Source organism: Xenopus laevis, chromosome 4L (genome assembly GCF_017654675.1).
Source record: "Xenopus laevis strain J_2021 chromosome 4L, Xenopus_laevis_v10.1, whole genome shotgun sequence".
NCBI lineage: Eukaryota > Metazoa > Chordata > Amphibia > Anura > Pipidae > Xenopus > Xenopus laevis.
In genome coordinates, this window is record NC_054377.1 from 120,527,831 (window position 1) to 120,549,253 (window position 21,423).

Below are 21,423 nucleotides of genomic sequence, written 5' to 3' on the forward strand. Positions count from 1 at the left end.
CATTCAGAGGGGCCAATGCACTGCCAGATAAGCTGCAGAATCGGTCTAAAGAAATGTAAGCTCCATTGTAGTGCAAGCTCCATTATGGTGTAAATGATGCAGAATCTCTTTAAAATGCTGCAGAATATCAGTGCTATATATATAACGGATTCCACTGCGTGCTTTGGCAGACATTTTTATAGTTTCTCTTAAAACAGCAGACTGTAGTAAATGAATACCGTTGCCATTGGATTCTATAGGGAAGGCTTTAGGCATAGCCAAGAATTTCACTTGCACTCAAAGGCAGATATACGCAGGGATATACCCTTGCACTTTATTGGTAGAAAGGTGCAACGTTTCGGGGATGTCCCCTGAATCCTCTGACGTTGCACCTTTCTGCCAATAAAGTGCAAGGGTATATCCCTGCGTTTATCTGCCTTTGAGTGCAAGTGAAATTCTTGGTTCTACATTGGATTTGGATGTGGGTGTGCGAGTGGTTCCTCCTTTAGGCAAAAAATATTGCAAGCTGGCAAGAAGAAAAAGCATGTTCTGTGCCCATGTTTGTACACAACAGGTCATGTTAGTACAGAGCAATACCCAGCAAACAGATGTAATTAGATGCCTTCCCCATGGGGATTTGACTGAAATAACAGCATTTTAAATGAAGGAGATCTGTTCAGAGACCTTTTCCAGGAAAACTTTCTATGCTTTTTGATAAAAGGCAATGCAACTACTGTAGACAATTAAGTCCATCTGGGATACCAAACCTGCCGCCTTCCAGCTGTTGTACAACTATAACTTCCAGCATCAAACCAACAGCTGAAAAGTGGGGCACTAGGATTTCCTGCAATGCCCAAGCACCTACATCTTTAATTCTGCTCCCTGAAGACATTATAAAGCATGCATGCTTCAAACTGTAATCTAGAAGTATTTCCAGGAAAATTCTGGAAGTTGTAGGTCATAACAGCAAAAACAGACCATGGGCCACAAATATTTCAGAAATGCTTTTATTGCTGATAATAAACACATTATAATGGAGAGAATGAGAGATGTATCAAGCGCTGACTTACCCAAATAGATGTCTCCAAAGGAGCCACTGCCAATCTTCCTTCCCAGTCTATACTTGTTCCCCACTCTCAGCTCCATGTTTACCCTGCAGAACTAACAAAATACACAGATTAGAACTCGTGCATCTTTATTAATCCCAATAGTGTTCCAGTTCCTGCACATTACACAGCAAGAGCAAAGTAACAGAGCAGTTTGGCCATTTCATTTCAAATGCATATTGTACAATTACACACAAGAAAATGCAATATTTTTCAAAAAGCACCGTCCTCCAGCCAAATGAGCTCCGATTAGTGTGATCAGTAAATTGTGACTGTTGAATTACAGTAGAGGTATGGTAACCCTTATCTGGAAACCAGTTGTCCAAAATGCTCTAAATTATGGGAAGGCCCTCTTCCACAGAATCCATTTTCAGCATATATATTTTTTTTCCTCTGTAATAAGGAAACAGTACCTTGTACTTGATTTAACCAAGCTGAATGAATCCATATTAGTGGCTAAACAAACCTATTGGGTTTATTTCGTATTTAAATTAATTTTAGCAGACTTACGGTATGGAGACCCAAACTACAAAAATAGTCCTTCTTTGAGAAAACTCCAGGTGTTGAGCATTCTGGATAGTAAATCCCATAACTGCACTTAGTATATTTAACCAATTAAATGTTTTAGAACGCACACTATGGAGGCCAGCCCCATAATCTATGTCCAAAGCTCCAAAATGGGGGTGGCCTCAAGGCAGTGGACAAGGGGATCACCACAAGATAATGTGAGGTATTAACTGTTCTGTATTCCACTAAAACAGTTGTTACTTTTCATTTATGTAACATTGTATGTTAGGAAGGGTTTGAATAAACAGAAGGGTCTTGAACCAAAGGAGTTTGAAAAGCTCTGTCCTCGGGTCTCCAGAGCAAGACACATTTTGAAACTTTTGGGAGGCTATGGGGAGTTCAGGCAACGGATCTCAACCGGCATCGAAGAAAAAGTCATGATTAAGTTAAATGAAAAAAAGCTGCACATAAACTACTGAGGTGCAATGACTCACTGAGGTGCAACAAGTTACTGGGAATGACCAATCTCCAGCAATATCCAATGACATGTGAAATACATTGGCACCATGTGTCGAAGAGGAATCATTAATAATGTTTCAAGTATTTCTGACAGTTGTCTGTGTTATTAAGAGCACGTTCCATGCAATGATGTGAATGAAGCATAATCGCTGTATGAGTGAATGTCACCTAGCGTTATAATATAATAAAAATCATGTTATATTTAAAAAAACAAACAAATTGTGGCAGAATACATTATCCATATTATCTCTCAAATACAAATAAAGACCCCTTTCATGTGTATTTATTTTGCTTCTAACTCACTTTTTTTTGTATACTAGTTATAATATTATGGCTGTCACTTGGGTCAAATAAATGTAACACGTTTAAAGACATTGCAAGACTGAAGCAAGCAGCAATCCGTAATGCAGTGTTTGTTCGGTAAGCTTTGCCCAGGAATGCAGCCTGCGTTTGGTGCTCTGATGAGCAGAACATTTTGTACGGCAGAGTCAGTCTCATATAAACACTTTTATATCTGCTGACAAGAACACAGAAATCATCCAGATCTCTTCATTTAAACTGCCTCTGACTTTTCCAAAAAAACAGCACCTCCTTCTTCTGCCCTCCTCTTTTCTGACTGTGTACTTGCAGCCAGAACATGTATATGCAGTCTTACACAGCATTTTGGATTTTTATTGCTTTTTTGTTGCTGGACCATGCCCAGGTGATTGCTTCTTGACTGGAACACACCTCTTTTAGTTAAGGAATTTGGAAGAAACTTCTGCTCAGGTGCAATTAAGCAAGATCTTATTTTGAATCTCCTCAAAACCAAGGTGGTACCACACTACTATAAAAAAAAAAAAACCACAGCATGTGGATTTTATATAAAATCCACATGCTACCAATCAACAAATTCCATTTAGTGCAACTAAACATCTAGGAATCTTCTACAGCCAAAAAGGATTTCCGCAAGGTGAGCAATTAATGTCATTATTTTGCTTCAAGAATTCAGTTGCCCTTTAATGAACTCAGGATTTGCCAGTAGACATAAAAAGGAAATGTGCTAGGCAATGAGCTGACTAGAAAAACCTTGCTTGTGGATCTTCTGCGGAGTACAGCTGACCAAACACCAGATCTGCTTGTCTGGCAAGGTCAACAAACAAGTTGATCCGGGTCGTATTTTGCCATCCACAACCAGGCCAAGTTGAGTATTATAAGATCACATGGACCCCCTACAGACCTATTGGACACAGTCCACATCAACATGCCGATGTGGTCCTCAATGGACAATAGTATCAAACCTGCCCAATAGATATCTGCATGATTTTCTGTAGCCCTATACATATGGCTATAAGCTGCTGACATTTACTGACCCATTTGCAGTTACCTTAACATTGGGGCTGCAGAATAGCCGTAAAGGACAATGCAAAAGGCCGTACACATCAAAAAACATTTTTTCACTCATTCAGGCTGACAAAGGACCAGAACTACAAGATTTAAATAAATGATGCGGCTCCTTTCACTTCCTTATCTGCCGATACACCATACATTGGCAGTGGTAGATTGATAACAGACATAACAGCTAACATGCAGGATACAAATAGATTTTGGTCAAGAGCCATCTTACTAGCATAAACTTACTGAAAATCATACAGAATTTATATACAAATTCCCCAACACCTTATCTATTGTTTCATTCCAATTTGCATGCAAGACTGACTCATCTATAACTCTTATAGAATATATCCCCTATTGTAAAATACATATAGTTGCTCCCTTTATATTTTAAGTTGAACCAAGTGAAGCTGAAAGGTCACAATAAGTTATCATCGTAGCAAACTACCATTTATAGGGCTATATAACAGGGCATTCATAGCATTTGTGTAAGATAGTGATTTAAGGAATAGAATGCCCGAGGCCTGGCTAAAAAGCCATACAAAATGGCACAAGCAATGAATCACTGAACTGCGTGGGGACTATTACAGCAGTGTCCCAAGCTATTGTAGAATCACAATTTTCAATTATTACTAGAACACACCCCTGGCAGCTTTGCCTATGAAATGCATATGTGTATGTTCGACCTTATATAGCACTACTTGTATAGTTCTTGCATATAAAGTAACTTCCAATTTTGGTTTGTGGTCCTTTAGTCCCAGACGGCAGATGGATAGGAGAACCATTCCTTCCTACAAAAGCATCTGGTATTGTTTTGACAGGGTGGTGGGCCTGCTGCCCCAGTGTAAGCTCTAAATGTGAAGTCTGTGAGTTGCACTACACATATCCATCACATTCTATTTGTGGCATTGTTTATTGTTGGCACTACAGTGCAAAAACAACAAAAAACATTATCCACGGACTGCTCATGGCATCACCCCAGCAATGCTTCCGCTGACAGATGTCCCCTGCTGGAACGTGTAGTGACACCAGATTCCTGTAACCTCAATTCTTCCCCCACCCAGATTCCACAGCCCACATCACATCGCTAAGCAGGACTGCTTGAGCACATTTCTAGGGTACTAAAGAAACCATCACACCAGCAGGATCTGACTCAAGCCTCATTATCCAACTGAGCATAATTAACAACTGCATCACACCATATAAAAGACCAACATTGGGCTCACGAGTTGCTCCAGACACAATGATCTCCAGGTGAAACAAGTCCAGGCATGACAGGAAGTAATTGGTTCAAACGGGTGCCCTTTTTCTGGCAGAAAGCCATACCTGACAATGGGTGCCCTTTTTCTGGCAGAAAGCCATACCTGACAATCCTTAAATTGCGATCTCTCTCGATAAACCACAATATTCTTCACAGATTACTGCACGGAATGCTCTCCCAAGCCCTCAAGCTTCATTACACTAAAAGAACAGAAGTCCGTAAATGACGTAACAATAGATGTGGGGGGAGGGATGTGCAATCCCACCCACAAACACAACTAACTGATGGCCACTGTATTCCAGAGATGCAGTATGTAGGTGGTCCAGAGCTTTTCCTCAATTTCTGTGCCACACTTAGAAATGTGCAATAAATGTATTTAAAATGCAGACAATTAAGAGGTACCACACCAAGGTACTTCTTCCATTATTAAATGTTGTTCAGGTTTCCTGATGTTCATACTACAAACCCCTGTCATGGCATTCTCCCCCCCCCCCCTTTTGCTTAGGCATTACTGAAAACCCATAAATCGTTATTCCTATGTGCCCATCGTCATTTTTTAAGTTTTTTTTTTTTAAATAGGTCACTTTGGGGGAGACACTGTTTGTGAGCAGTTTTTTATGCTCCTGGGGACAGTAGAATTTTAGGCAGAGGTGCACAGGGGAGCCCTATTTTTTTTTTTTTTAGATGTTACTGCAGGTCAACAGCAGAAAAGGGATAACTCTGAGCAGCAAGACTTATGTGGGAGGAAAAATGACCCAAGGAGACGAGGAATCACCAATGGTTCAAACACACTGGCAGATTCGGGGAGATTTAGTCACCTGGCGACGAATCGCCTCTTCTGCGGGGCGATAATATCCCTGAACTGCCTTCCCCTGCTATAATGCGAAAAACAACAGTCGTCTGAAGTTTCCGTGTGAAGCGCCGCGAGTGCATTGGCGCTGGTGTTTTCGCATTATAGCAGGTGGATGGCAGTTCAGGGAGATTGTCGCCACACAGAAGAGGATGATTCATCGCCAGGCGACTAAATCTCCCTGAATCTGCCCGTCTGCTGGCTCCCTTAAAGACAGGCTCGAGGCAGAAGGGGGTTAAGTACCAAAATGTCTTTTTTGTGTGTTTTTGTTTTACAGTGAAAGGGTTAAACACTTTCAACTGCTGCTGAATAGTCAAGGAACCCTTTCATTTTCCTCCTGCAACTTTGCTCAAGCCTGATATTGATCTTCCCCAAAATAGTGTTTTCACAGTGAAGCTTATAAACTCTGGGAGAAAAAATTAAAAAAAAAAAAGCAAGAATACTAAGAAGATCAATACCAGGCTTTAGTAATGCTGCACCAGAAACATAAAAGCTTTGCTTGACTGATCAGCAGCAGAAGAAACACGGTTAACCCCTTAATTACCGATCTGCCAAAAATAGGCCCAAAAAAAAAAAATATATATGAATAATCTGGTAGAAAAAGACAGTATTAAAACAAGAGAAGAAAAAAAAAAAAAAAAAAAGTGGGCAACGGTGAGCATAATGGCTCAATAAGAAAATAAAAAAAAAACGGTATGCTTTGTAAAGGCCATTAATATAAACATGGAATACATAAGAAATCTAATGGGGATATATATATTTTATCAATTCCTGCAAGTTCCAAGTACATGACATCTAACCCTGACATAACTTAACTTTCATCAGGAATTTACAAGTTTTACTTAAATGGCAATCAAAACAAGAAAGGGGTGTAGTGTGCGGAGACTGTTCCAAATCTTTTGCACTGCAGCATAATATAAAAATAGCTAATGAACCACTACAGATATGGACCAGCCTGCTGACAGATGCACTATGAGGCCACCCCTGCAGCTCTCCGATCTGCAACACTGAAAGCAAAGCACTAAGGGACCACTGTAAGCTACAAGAATCAGCCAAAATATCACCAGCTGGTGTTGAAATGATAAAAAGAATCAAGAAGCTGAGAAGCTGTTTTTTACGCTTGTTTAGTAAATACAGTTGCAATCATTTGCCTGCACACCTGGCAAAGCTTTGTACTATGTAATGAAAACAATTTCGATCAACAAATGCTGATGATGTGGTACAGAATTAGGGTGCAGAGTCTTGATTGTTTCCAAAACTCCATTTTGGTAAAGAACTAGAGCAGTTGGAAAGTAAGGGCAGGAAACGGGTTGAAGCCTGCCTACCTACAATTCCCAACAAAACTGGCATCTTCTTGCAATAAAAAAATAAAATAAATAAATGCTCTTCCGCCAATTAAAAAACTTTCACAGTGAATAATTTGTGCACATAAATGGGAAGTTAAACTAGTCAGACAATTAAATATGCTACATTATATAAGTTTATATAGCATATAAATGTTACATGGCATTTTCTAAGGGAACACCATAAACACATTTCAGTTCTGACTGAAATACATGTGTTTAGAATAGAATCAATATGAATTTTCCAATGTAGATAAATTACATTTTCCCTCTGAAGTTTCTGCCCTGGAATCTGGAGAGAAAAAGACATACACAAATTTGACCTAAACATAAGATATGGTTCACAACAGCTAAGCACAGAACCACCCAGACTTCCTTTTCAAATTGTCCTGGAGGGACAGCAAAGGGTTCAGTGTGCCCAAAATCACGCAGGGCTCCTCAACTGTAATAATCCAAAACTAAAAAATGAAATGGCACACCACCTCATAACACAAAAACTACTGGAGTGTAATGGATACCCAACGCGTTTCCGGAACACTTCTAATCATAGGCTAGTCTATGATTAAGGGGTGTGTTCTCGAAATGCGTTAGGCTTCCATTACATTCCAGCCAAGCATTTTTTATGACTTCATAAACAATAATTTTTAGTTTATGAGGTAGTGTGCCATTTCATTTTTCAGTTTCTATACAGAAGTTCAATGCTAATTTAGTGCCAGAAGAATTGGATCACAGCCTGCAGAGAATCAGTTCCTGTGCCCAACGCACCTGCACACTGAATCATAACCTCCGCTCTGGTGCAGGCTCATCTGGCTGAAGGGCAGCCGTGGAGGAGCAGATTTTGGCCTGCGTTTCTGCGCAGGACGAGATCAGACTCTGGCCCTAGCCTAAGGGTACTGCCGCGGTGGGTGTATTCTTGGGCCAATAAATGCAGGGTGAGAGTTAGTTGAACCACAGGCCTCTGCTCATTGTTGTGTCTATACTTACAGGCACTGGGTCATCCTGGGTGCAGACACATGGATTGGATATCCATGTGTCTGCTCCCAAGGTTATGCAGTGCCTGCGAATGCCGACACACCAAAGAGGAGAACAATGTGGTTCAACTCATTCTTGCAGCGTTTATATGTAGACTGAGAGCCATTTAAAAAAAAAACAAAAAAAACAGTACACATCCAAACAAATATGGTTTAAGAGCCCCTACTGTAACTGATATGGAAATGGTTTTCATTTTGTCATCATATGGAAGGCTTCTAGCAGACTGTCTAATTCCTTATTAAAAGCAGGGTGTAATCTCATAATGATACAATCTTACAGTTAAGCCATACAAATGAAAAAAATTATTACACAACAAAATGTTAATGTTACTCATTAAATTTAGGGTTATTTAGCTCATAAAACATATATAGCAACCAGGTGAACTCCCAAAACAAAACACCAGCCTGGGTGCAGGTAAAACCAAATTTAAGAGATTTATTTCAAACAAAAATTTCAAAATCTCCTCAAGAATGTCAACAGTTTTTGACAGAAACATTGGAAAATGTTCCAAGTTTGGATAGTTCTTGATAAGAGATGCTGTGCTTCTGTGCGGGAATGCGAGAATGTATCCGTTTCACACATTTATTTCTAGCAAAGAAATGGTGCTGCTCTCACTGATAGGGTCAGAACAGTACAAATATACAATTTAGAGGGTCTCGTGAATAAATGACCTCTCCATGCTCCATATTATATCTATAAAGAAAGTGGTCTATATTATCACTTTCAAGCCATCTATCCTGGCCCATTCCCTTGCCTGACTGAGCCTACAGTAAACAGGAAGTAGCAGAAGGGAATGGAGGTGTAATTTTCTCCGCTATGCTGCACAGTGCCACTTCCTGCCTTGAACAATGAGCCTCAAAGACTCCATCAGAGAATCATCCATCTCTCCAAGCAACATGGATCTTACTTGCAAACACTATTTATAAGTGTGCGCCAACTTTTGGAAAGGGAAAGTAAAAGGCAAAAATCGAATTCCTTTTAATTTGCCTGCTAAAAACACAATAGCATGTTCAAATTTGCAAAATCAAAATGATTCACTTGAAAAAAAGATACATTAATAAAACATCTGCTTTTTAAATGCCTACACACTTCCAATTTTCTGCACACCCAGTTGCTTACCATAGGTTTCATCTGCATGGAACGGATTCCTCTGTCTGATGGTGTTATAACAGGGGGATGTCAAAACCTCCACTTGTGTCACTTTAGACTGGCATTAATAAGCAGTGATATTAGTAGCGGAGGATGTAGTGCCAAATTATCTGAAATGGGTCAATAGGGGCAATTTGTCAGCATCTCCTGAACTACTAATAATCACTAACACCAAAGCACCTGGAATTGCCCAGTTTGCCAATACTCTTAGGGTAAGAGTATTGGCGGCGATACGTTTTTAATAGTCGCCCAAAGAGGAAACTTTGGGCGACTATTGAAATGCATCGCCGCATGTGCATTAGCGCAGGCGATTTTGCGCTGTAGCCTATGGGGAAAAAACGCTGAGGCAGTTCGGGGAGATAGTCGCGCAAAAGACGTGGTGATAAGTCGCCAGGCGACAAAATCTCCCCAAATCTCCTCCCCTGGCCTTACCCTTATAACAATAACTAGAATCTGACCATAAAGCATGACAACTGTTTTGAAATAAAAAAGGAAATGCTTCTTACCCTACCAATTGTTACATTGATTTCAGACAATCAAAAATGTTTAATTTCTTTTTTGCTTTTCACTTAAAGAAAGCTGGCAGCAATGATGTGGACATGAAAAAAAAGAGCCATTTTATGGTCAGCTGAAAACTGAACAGGAAAACAAAAACCTGACAGGTACCACCAGACTGTCAAGTGCATAAACTCGCAGGAAACTGGTCTAATTATAATACAGACAGACAGCAAGACTGCATGGGGACTAATGCCATACACAGAGATTTGTTTTTTTCCCCCCAATTCACTACTAAAAATCCTAGTCACTTAGACATACAAACAATAGCAGCCAGGACAATACCCCAAGATCCAGATATCTGTTTTTAGCAGCCAAAATGGTTAGAAAAACCTGCAGTTTTTTGGGTTTTTTTATAAATAATTTCAGAAAATGTAGGGGCAGTTACATACATAATTAACCAAACTGCTGGCCTACAAATATGATCATTCCCTAAAGGGGATTGTTGTGATAAGATTGTTTATTTTTATCATGACAGTGATTCTTACATTGTATTTGTGCCTATGGGTGCTCAATACCTGTAGTACCAAGATGCCCACAGTCTACTGAAATTCAAATGTGCAATGTCGGTGTCACAAGAAAGCTGCCTTGTGTTATATATTTTTTGAAGACTTTCCTTGTCAGTGCGACTGTGCTGAGAACAAGGGTCTGATCTTCATAGTGACCCTCATGGAGCATCCATAGGCTTGTGGATTAATGTGATTAATTATTACATCCAAGGGTGTGGAGTGACCCAGAGCTTCTCATTGCAATATGGGATATACACCGTGGCCAGTATATATAATATTATGAGCAAACTTTTTTTTTTTTTTTTTAACTATGACATTCTAACTACCTGAAAAAAAACAAAACAAAAGCATCAAGTTTTCAATGTAAACAGTAGGTTTGAATTCAATCTGTTTAGAACTCCTGTATCCAGGGAGTCTGATAGCTTTTTTAGTTAACAAGGTGGACTGTCACCATAGAGGAGCATATACACACACACACACACACACTCAAAGAGAAAACCAAGGCAGGTAATGTATCCAAGAGATACGTACAGAGAGACGTTCAACCTGTCCAACTCACTGCCCAGCCAGAGGGGAGGTAAATAAACATAGAAGCCTGTATATAAGATCAGACCAGAAGTCAGTTCCTCTTACATAACATATATACTTGTATGCCAAAGTAATGATTGAGGTTTATTGTAGGGGAAAATTACACTATTAAAAACAAATATTACCAATTTCTCAATGAGGGCAATGGCACACACAAAGATGTTGGGCATTTTGTCACCTATGATATTAGAAAGTTTAAATCACACCATATTCGCTTCAACTGCAAAGAAAAGACTGATGCTGCGATTCCTGACAATCTCTTGACTTGAAGCTGAACGTGCTATTGCCATGAATGTGAAGTGATTCTGATCGCTCTGTCATGACACTTCCTAGAAAATCCTGCATTACTTCCCACTTTCCCACATTTGGCCACAAAGCCATTAACCTCATGTGTGACCTCCAAAACAGGAGCATGTGTGGTAGCTGCAAGTTGGCAAATAGCTTATCTACTAACTCCCCCCATCCTCCAGGTTTATTGTAGTTGGTTAGTACCCTTATAAGTTGTGCCAGAAAACACTGAATAATTGTAACTTGCAATCCTTATTTCATAGGGGGCAATTAATCAAAATTTGGGGGGGGGGGGGAAACCTCCTTTTGAGAAAAACATCACAGCTCCCAAATATAAAGATTTGCAGAGAAAGCATTTGTTGCGCTCACTGCAAGCTTTACGTTTATAGCAAACGGTCTAGTCAATGCTGCCCCCTTTAACCAATGCTAAAGGCCTCCTGCTCAGCAATTTAAACACAATTAATTTTGACAGAAGATCAAGTTATATAGAACTGAGTAAAACAAGTGCTTAAAGATGCCCCACCATCTTTCATAAAGTTAAATGTGAAATGCCTGAAAGCTTGGCTTTGAGGTCTAAGGCTTGTAAAGTTTTTCATATTTAACTCTACGGCAGGTGGAAATCTAGGGTTTAGAGCTGCACTTTAAAATATCGCAAGTCAAATCTACAACCACTGTGTCATAGACCTTAAAGGGATGGTTAACTTTTGAATTAACTAAGTATGATGTAGACTAGAGAGTGATATTCTGAGATAATTATAATTTGTTTTCATTTCTAATATTTGTGGTTTTTCAGCAGCACTCCGGCAATCTAGTTGCTATGGTCCACGCATTAATTGGAACAAAAGACTGGAATATGTACAAGAGAAGGCATAAACAGAAAGATGAGTAATAAAAAGTAGCTCTAACAATAATATAGTAGCTTTACAGAACATTTGTTTTTAGATGGGGTCACTGACACCACATTTCAAAGCTGGAAAGAGCCAGAAGAATAGTCAAATAATTTAAAAACTATTTTAAAAAATAAAGGCCAATCAAAAAGTTGCTTAGAATTAGCCTATAAGATACTAAGTTAGCAAAGCTTATATTCTATCATGACCGTGTGTAAACTAAAAAGTTGGTTTGCTGAGAAATTACTGGGAATATTTGAGAACCTTAAAACAAAAAGTTTACTATAGTGGTAAAGGTATGGGACCTGTAATCTAGAATGTCGGGGACCTGTTTTTTTTGGATAAGGGATCTTTCTGTAATTTGGATCTTCATACCTTAAGTCTACTAGAAAATAATTTAAACAGGATATAAATCCAATAGGCTGGTTTTGCTTCCAATGAGGATTAATTATATCTTAGTTGGGATCAAGTACAAGGTACTGTCTTATTATGGCAGAGAAAAAGGAAATCATTCTTAAAAATTTTAATTACTATTTGAATTATTATATGGGAGTTGGCCTTTCAGTAATTCAGAGCCATAGCCCATTTTTATATATATCTAACACCAGTTAGAGAAAAGCTCTAGAGCACCACACGTCTGTTTCCATCAGTAGTTCCAAGTTCCTAGTAGTAATATGATGCAATTTCTGTATTTTCTACTTCATAATTTGATCACGCAGGTAACAAATGTATTAGGTTTCCACACTGACTTACATAATGTGTCTTTACGCCCAAGAATGGGGATGTCTCCCACTGCAACAATAGACGATCGTTTGTAGTCCGACTACTGCAGGGTTTGGCACATGTACTTTCACCCTTAGTCTAGGGCCCCTTGGGTCTGGTTTTCAACCAAATAAACGCAGAGAGAGGACCAGCCACTCTGCTCCACTCATTCTACATTGACAGGTGCAGCAGATACAAATGGAGCAGATTTCGCCACAAAAATGCATATACTCGCTGCAAACACTTCCTCTTGCCAGATCCTTATCACTTTTGTTCCACGCACACACGTTCAGGGGGGCATTATCATTAACAAAGCACCATTATATTCTGTAGTACTGCACAAAACATGGGTGTTACACACACACAAAAACACGCGATAACTTATAGAAGAGGCAAAGAGGACCTTGTCCAAAAGAGCTTACAGTCTTAAAATCTTTATTGTTACACGGTTGTCATTCCCTGGGTCACCTCAAGCAGCCATATAGAACTTGGTAAACCTACAGGAAAGTTTTCGGGTGGGGGGGGGGTTAGTTGCTATTTACCAGCTTTATCTGCTAATAAGGTAGCAGATAATATAATTAGGGATGCACCGAATCCACTTTTTTGGATTCGGCCAAACCTCCGAACCCTTTGCGAAAGATTCGGCCGAATACCGAACCCGAATTTGCATATGCAAATTAGGGGTGGGAAGGGGAAACTTTACTTCCTTGTTTTGTGACAAAAAGGCACGGGATTTCCCTCCCACCCCTAATTTACATATGCAAATTAGGATTCAGTTCGGCCAGGCAGAAGGATTCGGCAGAATCCTGCTGAAAAAGGCCGAATCCCTAACCGAATCCTGGATTCAGTGTATCCCTAAATATAATATATCACTCTTACAACAAAAATGGTCCCTCCTACAACATGATGCCACTTCATCTGTCTTTCCAGTGATCTACCTCTTTAATTCAAAATTATTTGGTAGGAAACATGCCTTTAGATCATCTGCAAAATTCCAATGTATTTGTAGGTCCTGCCTGTATGGATGTAAGCAAGAAACACACACATTGAGCAATTTTCTAAAAAGCCAGGTCAGTTTGACACTGGCTAAACGTGACGTCTGTAGTTACTGCGCACAGACACTTCCTGCTGGATTAAAAAAAAAGAGAAATTTGTTAAGAGAAACAGGAAGCACCCCTACGCTCACAAGAGAAGTTGTATAAATTAAACTTCCCACAAAATAAAACAGCAATTCGTTAGCCGAGTTCTGAGAAAAATGCTTTGACCTGCCTTGCCAATAAATATTTGTGAGAAGGATAATAAGAGGGAGCATTCCCAGGCAGGCAACAGCAGCCAATTACCAGACAAGCAAAATGAGATTGTGATGGCCAAATAGCTCCAATATAATCACTTGGCTGCAGGTCAAACAATCAGACGCACAGGAAGTTGGATGTCTCATCTCATTGGTCTATGACAGACTGCAAACACTGGCTGATGATTTTAGGCATAACGGTTGCCTAAATGGCCAGGCTATTGAACATCACAGCCTAATAGACTAAAGCTCCCCATAGACGCGCCGATTCTTCTTGCCGAAAGACCGATTTTAGAGAAGTCCTACCAATCCATCGAAATTATCGTGCGGTTAGTGGGATTCGAATGATTGCACATCTTTTTTTTATATCAATAAGTTTTTATTGTTTTACAACATTGATATACAAGACAATTTGTAACAATAAACATCTTGAAAACAAAATCGCGTCTAGTTGCAATCTTGAAAACATATTTGTTATGATACAAACAAACGTTTTGATGATCGCACATCTTACGATTTTTCGGCCGACATCTGTCAGGAAATTGATCAGCTAGGTCAAAAAATCTTTGTCGGCCCCAGTGCAATCTATCTATGTTTGCAGGGCCAAGCAGGCAGCTCCCCTTTGTTTTCCTGGCAAATTGGTCTTTTTAGTTGATGGTCAATTCGTACGATCGTTCAGAGAAAATCGTGGTCTCCCGATGAGGATCGGATCTTTTAAAAATCTATGGCCAGCTTAAGCACTTCCCAGCACAAAGATGGCTGCACAAATTACTCAGCTTGATCTAAGACAACAATATGAATTCACCTATAAAGTTTAGTTACTCTATAAATGCGAAACAAATGCAACTGTGTACAAAGCAAGCCTGCGAGAAGGCACTAAATATTGTTTAGGGCTTCTTGTGTCATTACCTTTAAACCAATTCCTAACACTAATTATAACTACCATTTCTAGGGCAGAACAGAAATCCCTGCCCTTGTCAACTGGTCAGGTAGGATAGTTAATATAAAAGCTAAGTGCTGGTAATTAACCTACACAACACAGGAAACAAATAGTGGGATTCTGGGAGTTTAAGGGCAATGGCAAACTAGGGGATTAGTTGCCAGCAATGTATTTTTGCTACCACAAATGAATCCCCTACAAATGTTTTCCCACTGGCAATAATGTAAATCACTAGTGGGAAAAAACATTTGAAGTACTATGTTCCCCCCCCCCCCCCGAAGTTGCCCCACTAGAAAACTTAAGCTGGCCATAGAAAGATCCAATCGTTATTGTGAAACCACGATTATCTCGAAATGATCGTTTAAATGTACGATGTGTCCATCAACTAAAAAGACCATTTCAGGTGATATTGCCAGCAAAACTGAAGAGTAGCTGCCTGCTTGGCCCTGATAGAAACACAGATAGATTGCACTGGGACCGATAAGGATTTTTAAACCTGGCCGATCAATTTTCTGACAGATGTCGGCCGAAAAATCGTAAGATGTACGATCGTTCGAATAACACTAACCGAACGATAATTTGATGGATTGGTCGGACTGCACTGAAATCAGTCATTCACCAAAGAAGAATCGTCGCGTCTATGGGGACCTTAAGACGAGTCTGAAAAAATTAAGGGATGCACATGTTTTCGCACCAGCAATTTAATTATTGCTGGTGGGAAAGCATTTGCAGGAGATAAGTCGCCCATGGTAGAGAAAGTTGATCATTTACAACTATTCTTCTGGATTTGTCAATGTTCTAAATTGTCATATTTTAGTCCTCCGTGTGTCACTATAATTACTGACTGAAAAAACTATACCTGTTGAGATTTGGTCAAATATGAACTTGCCTGGACATGTCAGCACTTTGGGCAGGGCAACTTTATTATCCTATCAGACTGAGGCAAATCTGTCCAATTTAAAATCTATGGAAAAATATCACATAGCAATTTGCAATAAAGATTTAAACAATCAACGACTAGTTTAAAGCCAAAAGCAAAGATCTGACTGGTTGCTATGGGCAACATCACCAGAGCTATTTACCTCCAGTGTTGGTAAACACGCCCCTTTATTTTCTAAGCACACTGATAGTATACTGGCAGGTACAGCTGTGAGTAGAGCAGCTTTCTTTACTTCCTCTCAGATCAAATTGCCAACACCCAACTGTAGGCCAATTTGGTCCATCGGGATATGACCATCATAAAATTATTCAAACACGTTCCCATGAAGATTTAGGCATGTATGACTAGAACAGTGGTGGCATGATATTCTCTATTTACAAAACTAACCCCCCAAGCCAATCACAGACCAGCGGTGCCAACCATCATTGAAAATGTAGAGCACTGCTTTCGTCATTATGCTGGCTGTAGGTAGGGTTGCCACCTTTTCTGGGAAAGAATACCGGCCTTCCTATATATTTATATTTTTCCCTAATAACATTAGGATCAACCATCATTTTTACCGGCCAGGTGGCAACCCTAGCTGTAGCTGATTCAATCCCTCAATAAACGAAATTACAAATACAGTTCTGCAGCGAGAACAACACTGCAAATGAAACACCCCTAAACACATTTTAGCACTTCCCACAAAGATTTTTTTTGTGGAAACACTCTGCCTGCAGCAATGCAGCTAACGTGTACCATGGAAGGGATTTTGGTGTGGAAACAAGTGGAGCAGTGACAGGCAGATGCTGAAGTAATGTACTAGGCAAAACAATAGAGTAAGGCCAAACTTGCCTGCACACCTTGGCCCTCCTTAGCAGCTGTTGCTAGGTGCTCAGCTCACCTGACGAAGTCGCCAGCCCCCGAAACGTTGTGAACCTTTTGTTTGACTTAATAAACACGTAGGGGAATTACCCCTTTGCAAAGCTATTGTGTGCCATTACTTTGTTTGAAGAATTAGTAGGCAAAGCAGTACAAAGCTGATATATATAGAGATATATAGATATAGATATATATATATATATATTCTATAATAAATAGTCTATAGCAGGGGTGTCCAACTTTTTGGCTTCCCTGGGCCACATTGGAAGAAGAAAATTGTTCTGGGGCCACATTCGAAATACACACAAACACCAACGCTAATTTTTGATTTATTTTATTGTAAAAGAAAAGAGGGTATCAAACCTAGTGGGATTTTTGACATTGCGTTTGTTAAACTAACGTATTATCTGGTTGAATGGAAGTAGTTGCAATTCTCAGTGAATTCTCAAGGTGCTCATCAGACAATTTGGTTCTAATTTTACTCTTAGTGTGTTCTTGAAAAAAAGTTGCTCACAAACGTAGGCGCTGCATAGAGTATATCCCTAGCTTAGCGGGCGATGCCGCTGAAGAACGCTTACCTGCCTTTGTAAGTAATCGAACGCTCACTTGTTAACTGCTTTTCCAGTTCTAGGAAGCCACACATCGCACACCCCATGTAAAATTTAAAGCACACATGCACACAATTAGCAACCGCATACATACGCTCTCTGTGCGTGACATTGCAACATGCTGTTTCCTGGATTGGCGGAAGTTCAAGCTGGGCTGCATTCATATCCATCCTGGGCCACAGGTTGGACACCCCTGGTCTATAGCATCTTACAGCAGCCCCTCTAACATTTACCAGAACCTATGGATTGCCAGTCCAGTCCTGTTTGAGTGTACAGAGACAACCATCACCTGACATGCACTCACAGTCAGCGTATGTACAGGTATGGATCAGTTATCCAGAAAATTCTGAATTTACAGAAAGGCTATCTCCAAAATACACCATTTTATCCAAATGTTTAAAAATGATTTCCTTTTCCCTGTAATATTAAAACACTGTCTTGTACTTGATCCATACGAAGATAATTAATCCTTATTGGAAGCAAAACCAGCCTACTGGGTTTATTTAACGTTTACATGATTTTCTAGCAGACTTAACATATGAAGATCCAAATTAATCCAAGATCACTTATCCGGAAAAACACAGGCCCCAAGCACTCTGGATAACAGGTACCATACCTGTATAATTTTATTTCTATTATACTACTAGGATATGTATCACTGTACAACGTTGGCGGTTTCAGACACAAAGTCTTTGGGCTACTTAAAAACAACCACCAAAAGAACCACCAAGCTCATTGGATGTGTTTTTTTTTAACCAGTTAACAGAAGCGAAAAACTGTGCAGTCTGCCATTTGTTTTACTGGAGACTGCCTGTCGCTTGGTTCTGGAGCTTCTATGCCAGCTGAAAAACACCAGTGGTGGCTAAGCTCTGTGTGCCATGAGTCTTGGGCATCCGTTTTTATCATTATCAATTTAAGCGGGCCATTGTTTTCACCATTTTTAAGCACCCACAACTGGTCAATCTTGCAGAAATGTGATCTCTGTTGCATTCCCGGGGGGAGCAATATTCTCTCTGAACACAACAGCCTTTTACACTCAAACAATCAAGGAGCTCAACTGTGCACACCACAGCAGAAAGCCACTCACCAGTGATAAGAAGGCAGGACAGAAGACAATGGGCTGGACTCTGCTAAATGACATTACCTTCCCTTCTGGAAGCTTACAAAGATCTTTACATTTTTTTTTTTTTTTTTTTTTTTTAAAGGAGGCAAAAAGGGTTTTGATATTCAAGAAACCGGGAAAAGCAAAAGCGCAGTACTTTTTACAGAGCACGACTGCACTGGAAGAAAACAACAATTATACAATTAGCAAGGGCTTTCTGCGAGGCACAGAAGGTTAAATATTGACCTTCACGGCGCAGGCAAACTGTCCGGGAAGCACAGATTGTAATTGGGGGTGCAAATGCTAATGTTTCAGCCAGTTTCTTCTCCCACTACTAGATTATAATAAATGCCTGAGCCCACTCCTCATGACCAGCAGGCCTCACAGGGTTAAAGTCCAGCCATGTAGCAGCAGTGGCTTTAAGAACTGTTGCCCTATACAGAATGTGCCACTCTGGCCGGAAAATGCATCTGCCACAACACATAGTATTTATAATCAAATAGCTTCTGTCCTACAGTGATACAAATATCCTACAAGCGCACAGGGGTGGGTGCAATACCCCCCTCCCACCCTACAAGAGGTAAAGTTGTAAACAAGCTCAGCGATTGGCTCAGTTAATATTTGTGTTTAGAGCAATAAAGGAAGGCAAGTCTTGTCATCTGTACAAACAACCCCTCCTACCAAAACAACACTACACCAGAAAGGGGTGTCTTAATTCCCTGCTCTCCACATATATGTGAACTACAGTTCCCAGCACCCCTCAAAAACAAACTAATTCGGTACCAATCTGAGCCATGAGGGATGTACACCAAATACAATATTAACTCTTGAATATATCTATATTACTTTTAGGAAATGGAGACTGTATAACCATTGTGCTCAACGTGACACTTTACATTATACACTGTGTTATTATAATTGGATACCTGCACACAGTGGTGTAACTAGATATCACTGGGCCCCACAGCAAATTATTTTTCAGGCCCCCAAAATGTCTAGAGATTCACCTTATTTACCAATATCTATTGCAATTGTATATGAATAAGAGCCTCATGGGGCACCTACACTTCCTGGACCCCCTGCAGCCGCAGGGTCTGTTTCCTCTATAGTTACGCCATTGCCTGCGCAAACTGCGTTAGTACTACATCGCCTAGCAGCACAAAGGCACCAAAAAGGCTACTTACCTGGAGCTCAATACTTCTAATGAAGCTTTAGAATAACACTGACCGTACTAATAAAAAAAATGAATAAGGTATCCCTCTGCTGGCAGCACAGTGCCCAATGATTATGCAATGTGCACCCAACCTCACAGAGAGGACCCAGTGTGTATCTATATCATCCAGCTAGCTTTCAGCAAGGCATCAAAATATTATATATATATATATATATATATATATATATATATATATATATATATATAAATATATATATATATATATATATAGTATCCAGCAGAGAACAAAGGGGTGGGCTCTGGGCTTTTTTTCCCAGGCCCTTACCCCACCCTTTGAAAAGAGCTTCTACCAAAGGATATGATAAATTTGGGAAACAGTGGGGTGTCAGTGTAAGGCAGCTTGGCACAAGGGTCCCACTGCTTCAGTTGAGTCACAATACATTAGGCAAAATCATCTATGAGCATTAGAAAATACAGTAAAGGCCACAGCATAAGGAAGGCACATACACAGAATTAGGGACCTGTGCGATTGACATGACCTCAGTCACCCCTTGCACCCCTCCAGTTAATTAAGGAGCACTGGGAATAGCACCCACAAGAAATTAAAGAAGTAAGGGGTGATCCCCAGCAGTGTTGGCTACAGAAAATTGCACTAAAACGTAAAAACGAAATAAAAATCTTTAAACGTCTACATTGCCTATAGGTGCTGCACCCAATACAACCATACAGTGCTATTCCCCTCCCCCTCTCTCATTTGCAAAGGAAGAGTAGGGGGAGCTTGTTTCACCCTTCAATTCAGCCCCTTAAATCCAACGGATCCCCGAAATAATAGCAAGGATGTGTAGCCTAGTGTCCCCCCTATCTGCTCTTGGGGGTGTCACGCCAACTCTGGTCCGTAGAGACGAGGATGAGAGGGGATTGTGCTGTGCTTACCGGCTGTGGCTGTGTAACTGTTGTGCTGCTGCTGCCTCTCTGCTTCCCCCGTCAGTCTGTGCGCTGTCTCTACTCCTCTCATTGAATCGCACTGCCAAACCCAAGTGCTGATGTCATCGCTGGGAAACTTAAAGGGACAACACCCTTTTTGTTTATAGAGAGGCTTCTCACTAACAGGTATGACACGCACATACGTGAGCCATTAGGAATGGGATATATTTTCATATAAATATGTGCGTGTGACGCGGGTGGAGGGAGGCGGACACAGGCTTCTCTGGTGGATACAGGCCGCACACTGTGATATCAGACACAGTTGTCACATTATTGCTGCTGTTGCTACACTCATAGCGGCAATATAGGACGTTTTTCAAGTAGATTTTGTTTATTTTAGGTAAAAAAAAAGGAACTGCATTTACTACTTACATTTTATATATATTTATAAACAAACCTTTATATTTATACTTGACTGTAGAAAGTAACATGTATAAATTAGAATAAAAGCCTGATAGTGACTGAGATATGGCTTTATAATACACAAAAGCCATGAATATCTTGTAAATTATATCCTAAACGGTGAGTAGTGATGTCATTTCTGTCACACGACTCACTAAAATTTGTGTATTATAATTAATAAAGTACCCCCAGTTGTAAAATATGAGGATATTATAAGTTACCTCGGAGTTCCATGACCTGTATAAAAACACTCGGCCTTCGGCCTCGTGTTTTTATATGGTCATGAAACTCCTCGGTAACTTATAATATCCTTATATTTTACAAGAGGGGGTACTTTATTCACTATATAATCTGTCATTTTCTGACATCGCAATGACAGGGGGCTGTTGTGGTGTTTCTTTATAGACACCCA

The 21,423-nt window shown here is 40.0% G+C and overlaps 1 protein-coding gene across 3 annotated transcripts in view; it reads right to left on the reverse strand.

Annotated features, from left to right (window-relative positions):
• Positions 1 to 20,728, reverse strand: part of tptep2-csnk1e.L (TPTEP2-CSNK1E readthrough L homeolog) — a 40,372-nt gene extending 19,644 nt beyond the window's left edge. Inside the window, exons 1-2 of one of the 3 annotated variants that reach the window (XM_018256584.2) lie at positions 20,559 to 20,728; positions 1,050 to 1,132 (exon numbers count right to left, since the gene is read on the reverse strand). In XM_018256584.2, the coding sequence (XP_018112073.1) occupies positions 1,050 to 1,125 (76 nt within the window). In that variant the 5' untranslated portion in view covers positions 1,126 to 1,132; positions 20,559 to 20,728. 3 annotated transcript variants of the gene reach the window in all.
• Between the last annotated feature and the right edge of the window lie 695 nt (positions 20,729 to 21,423).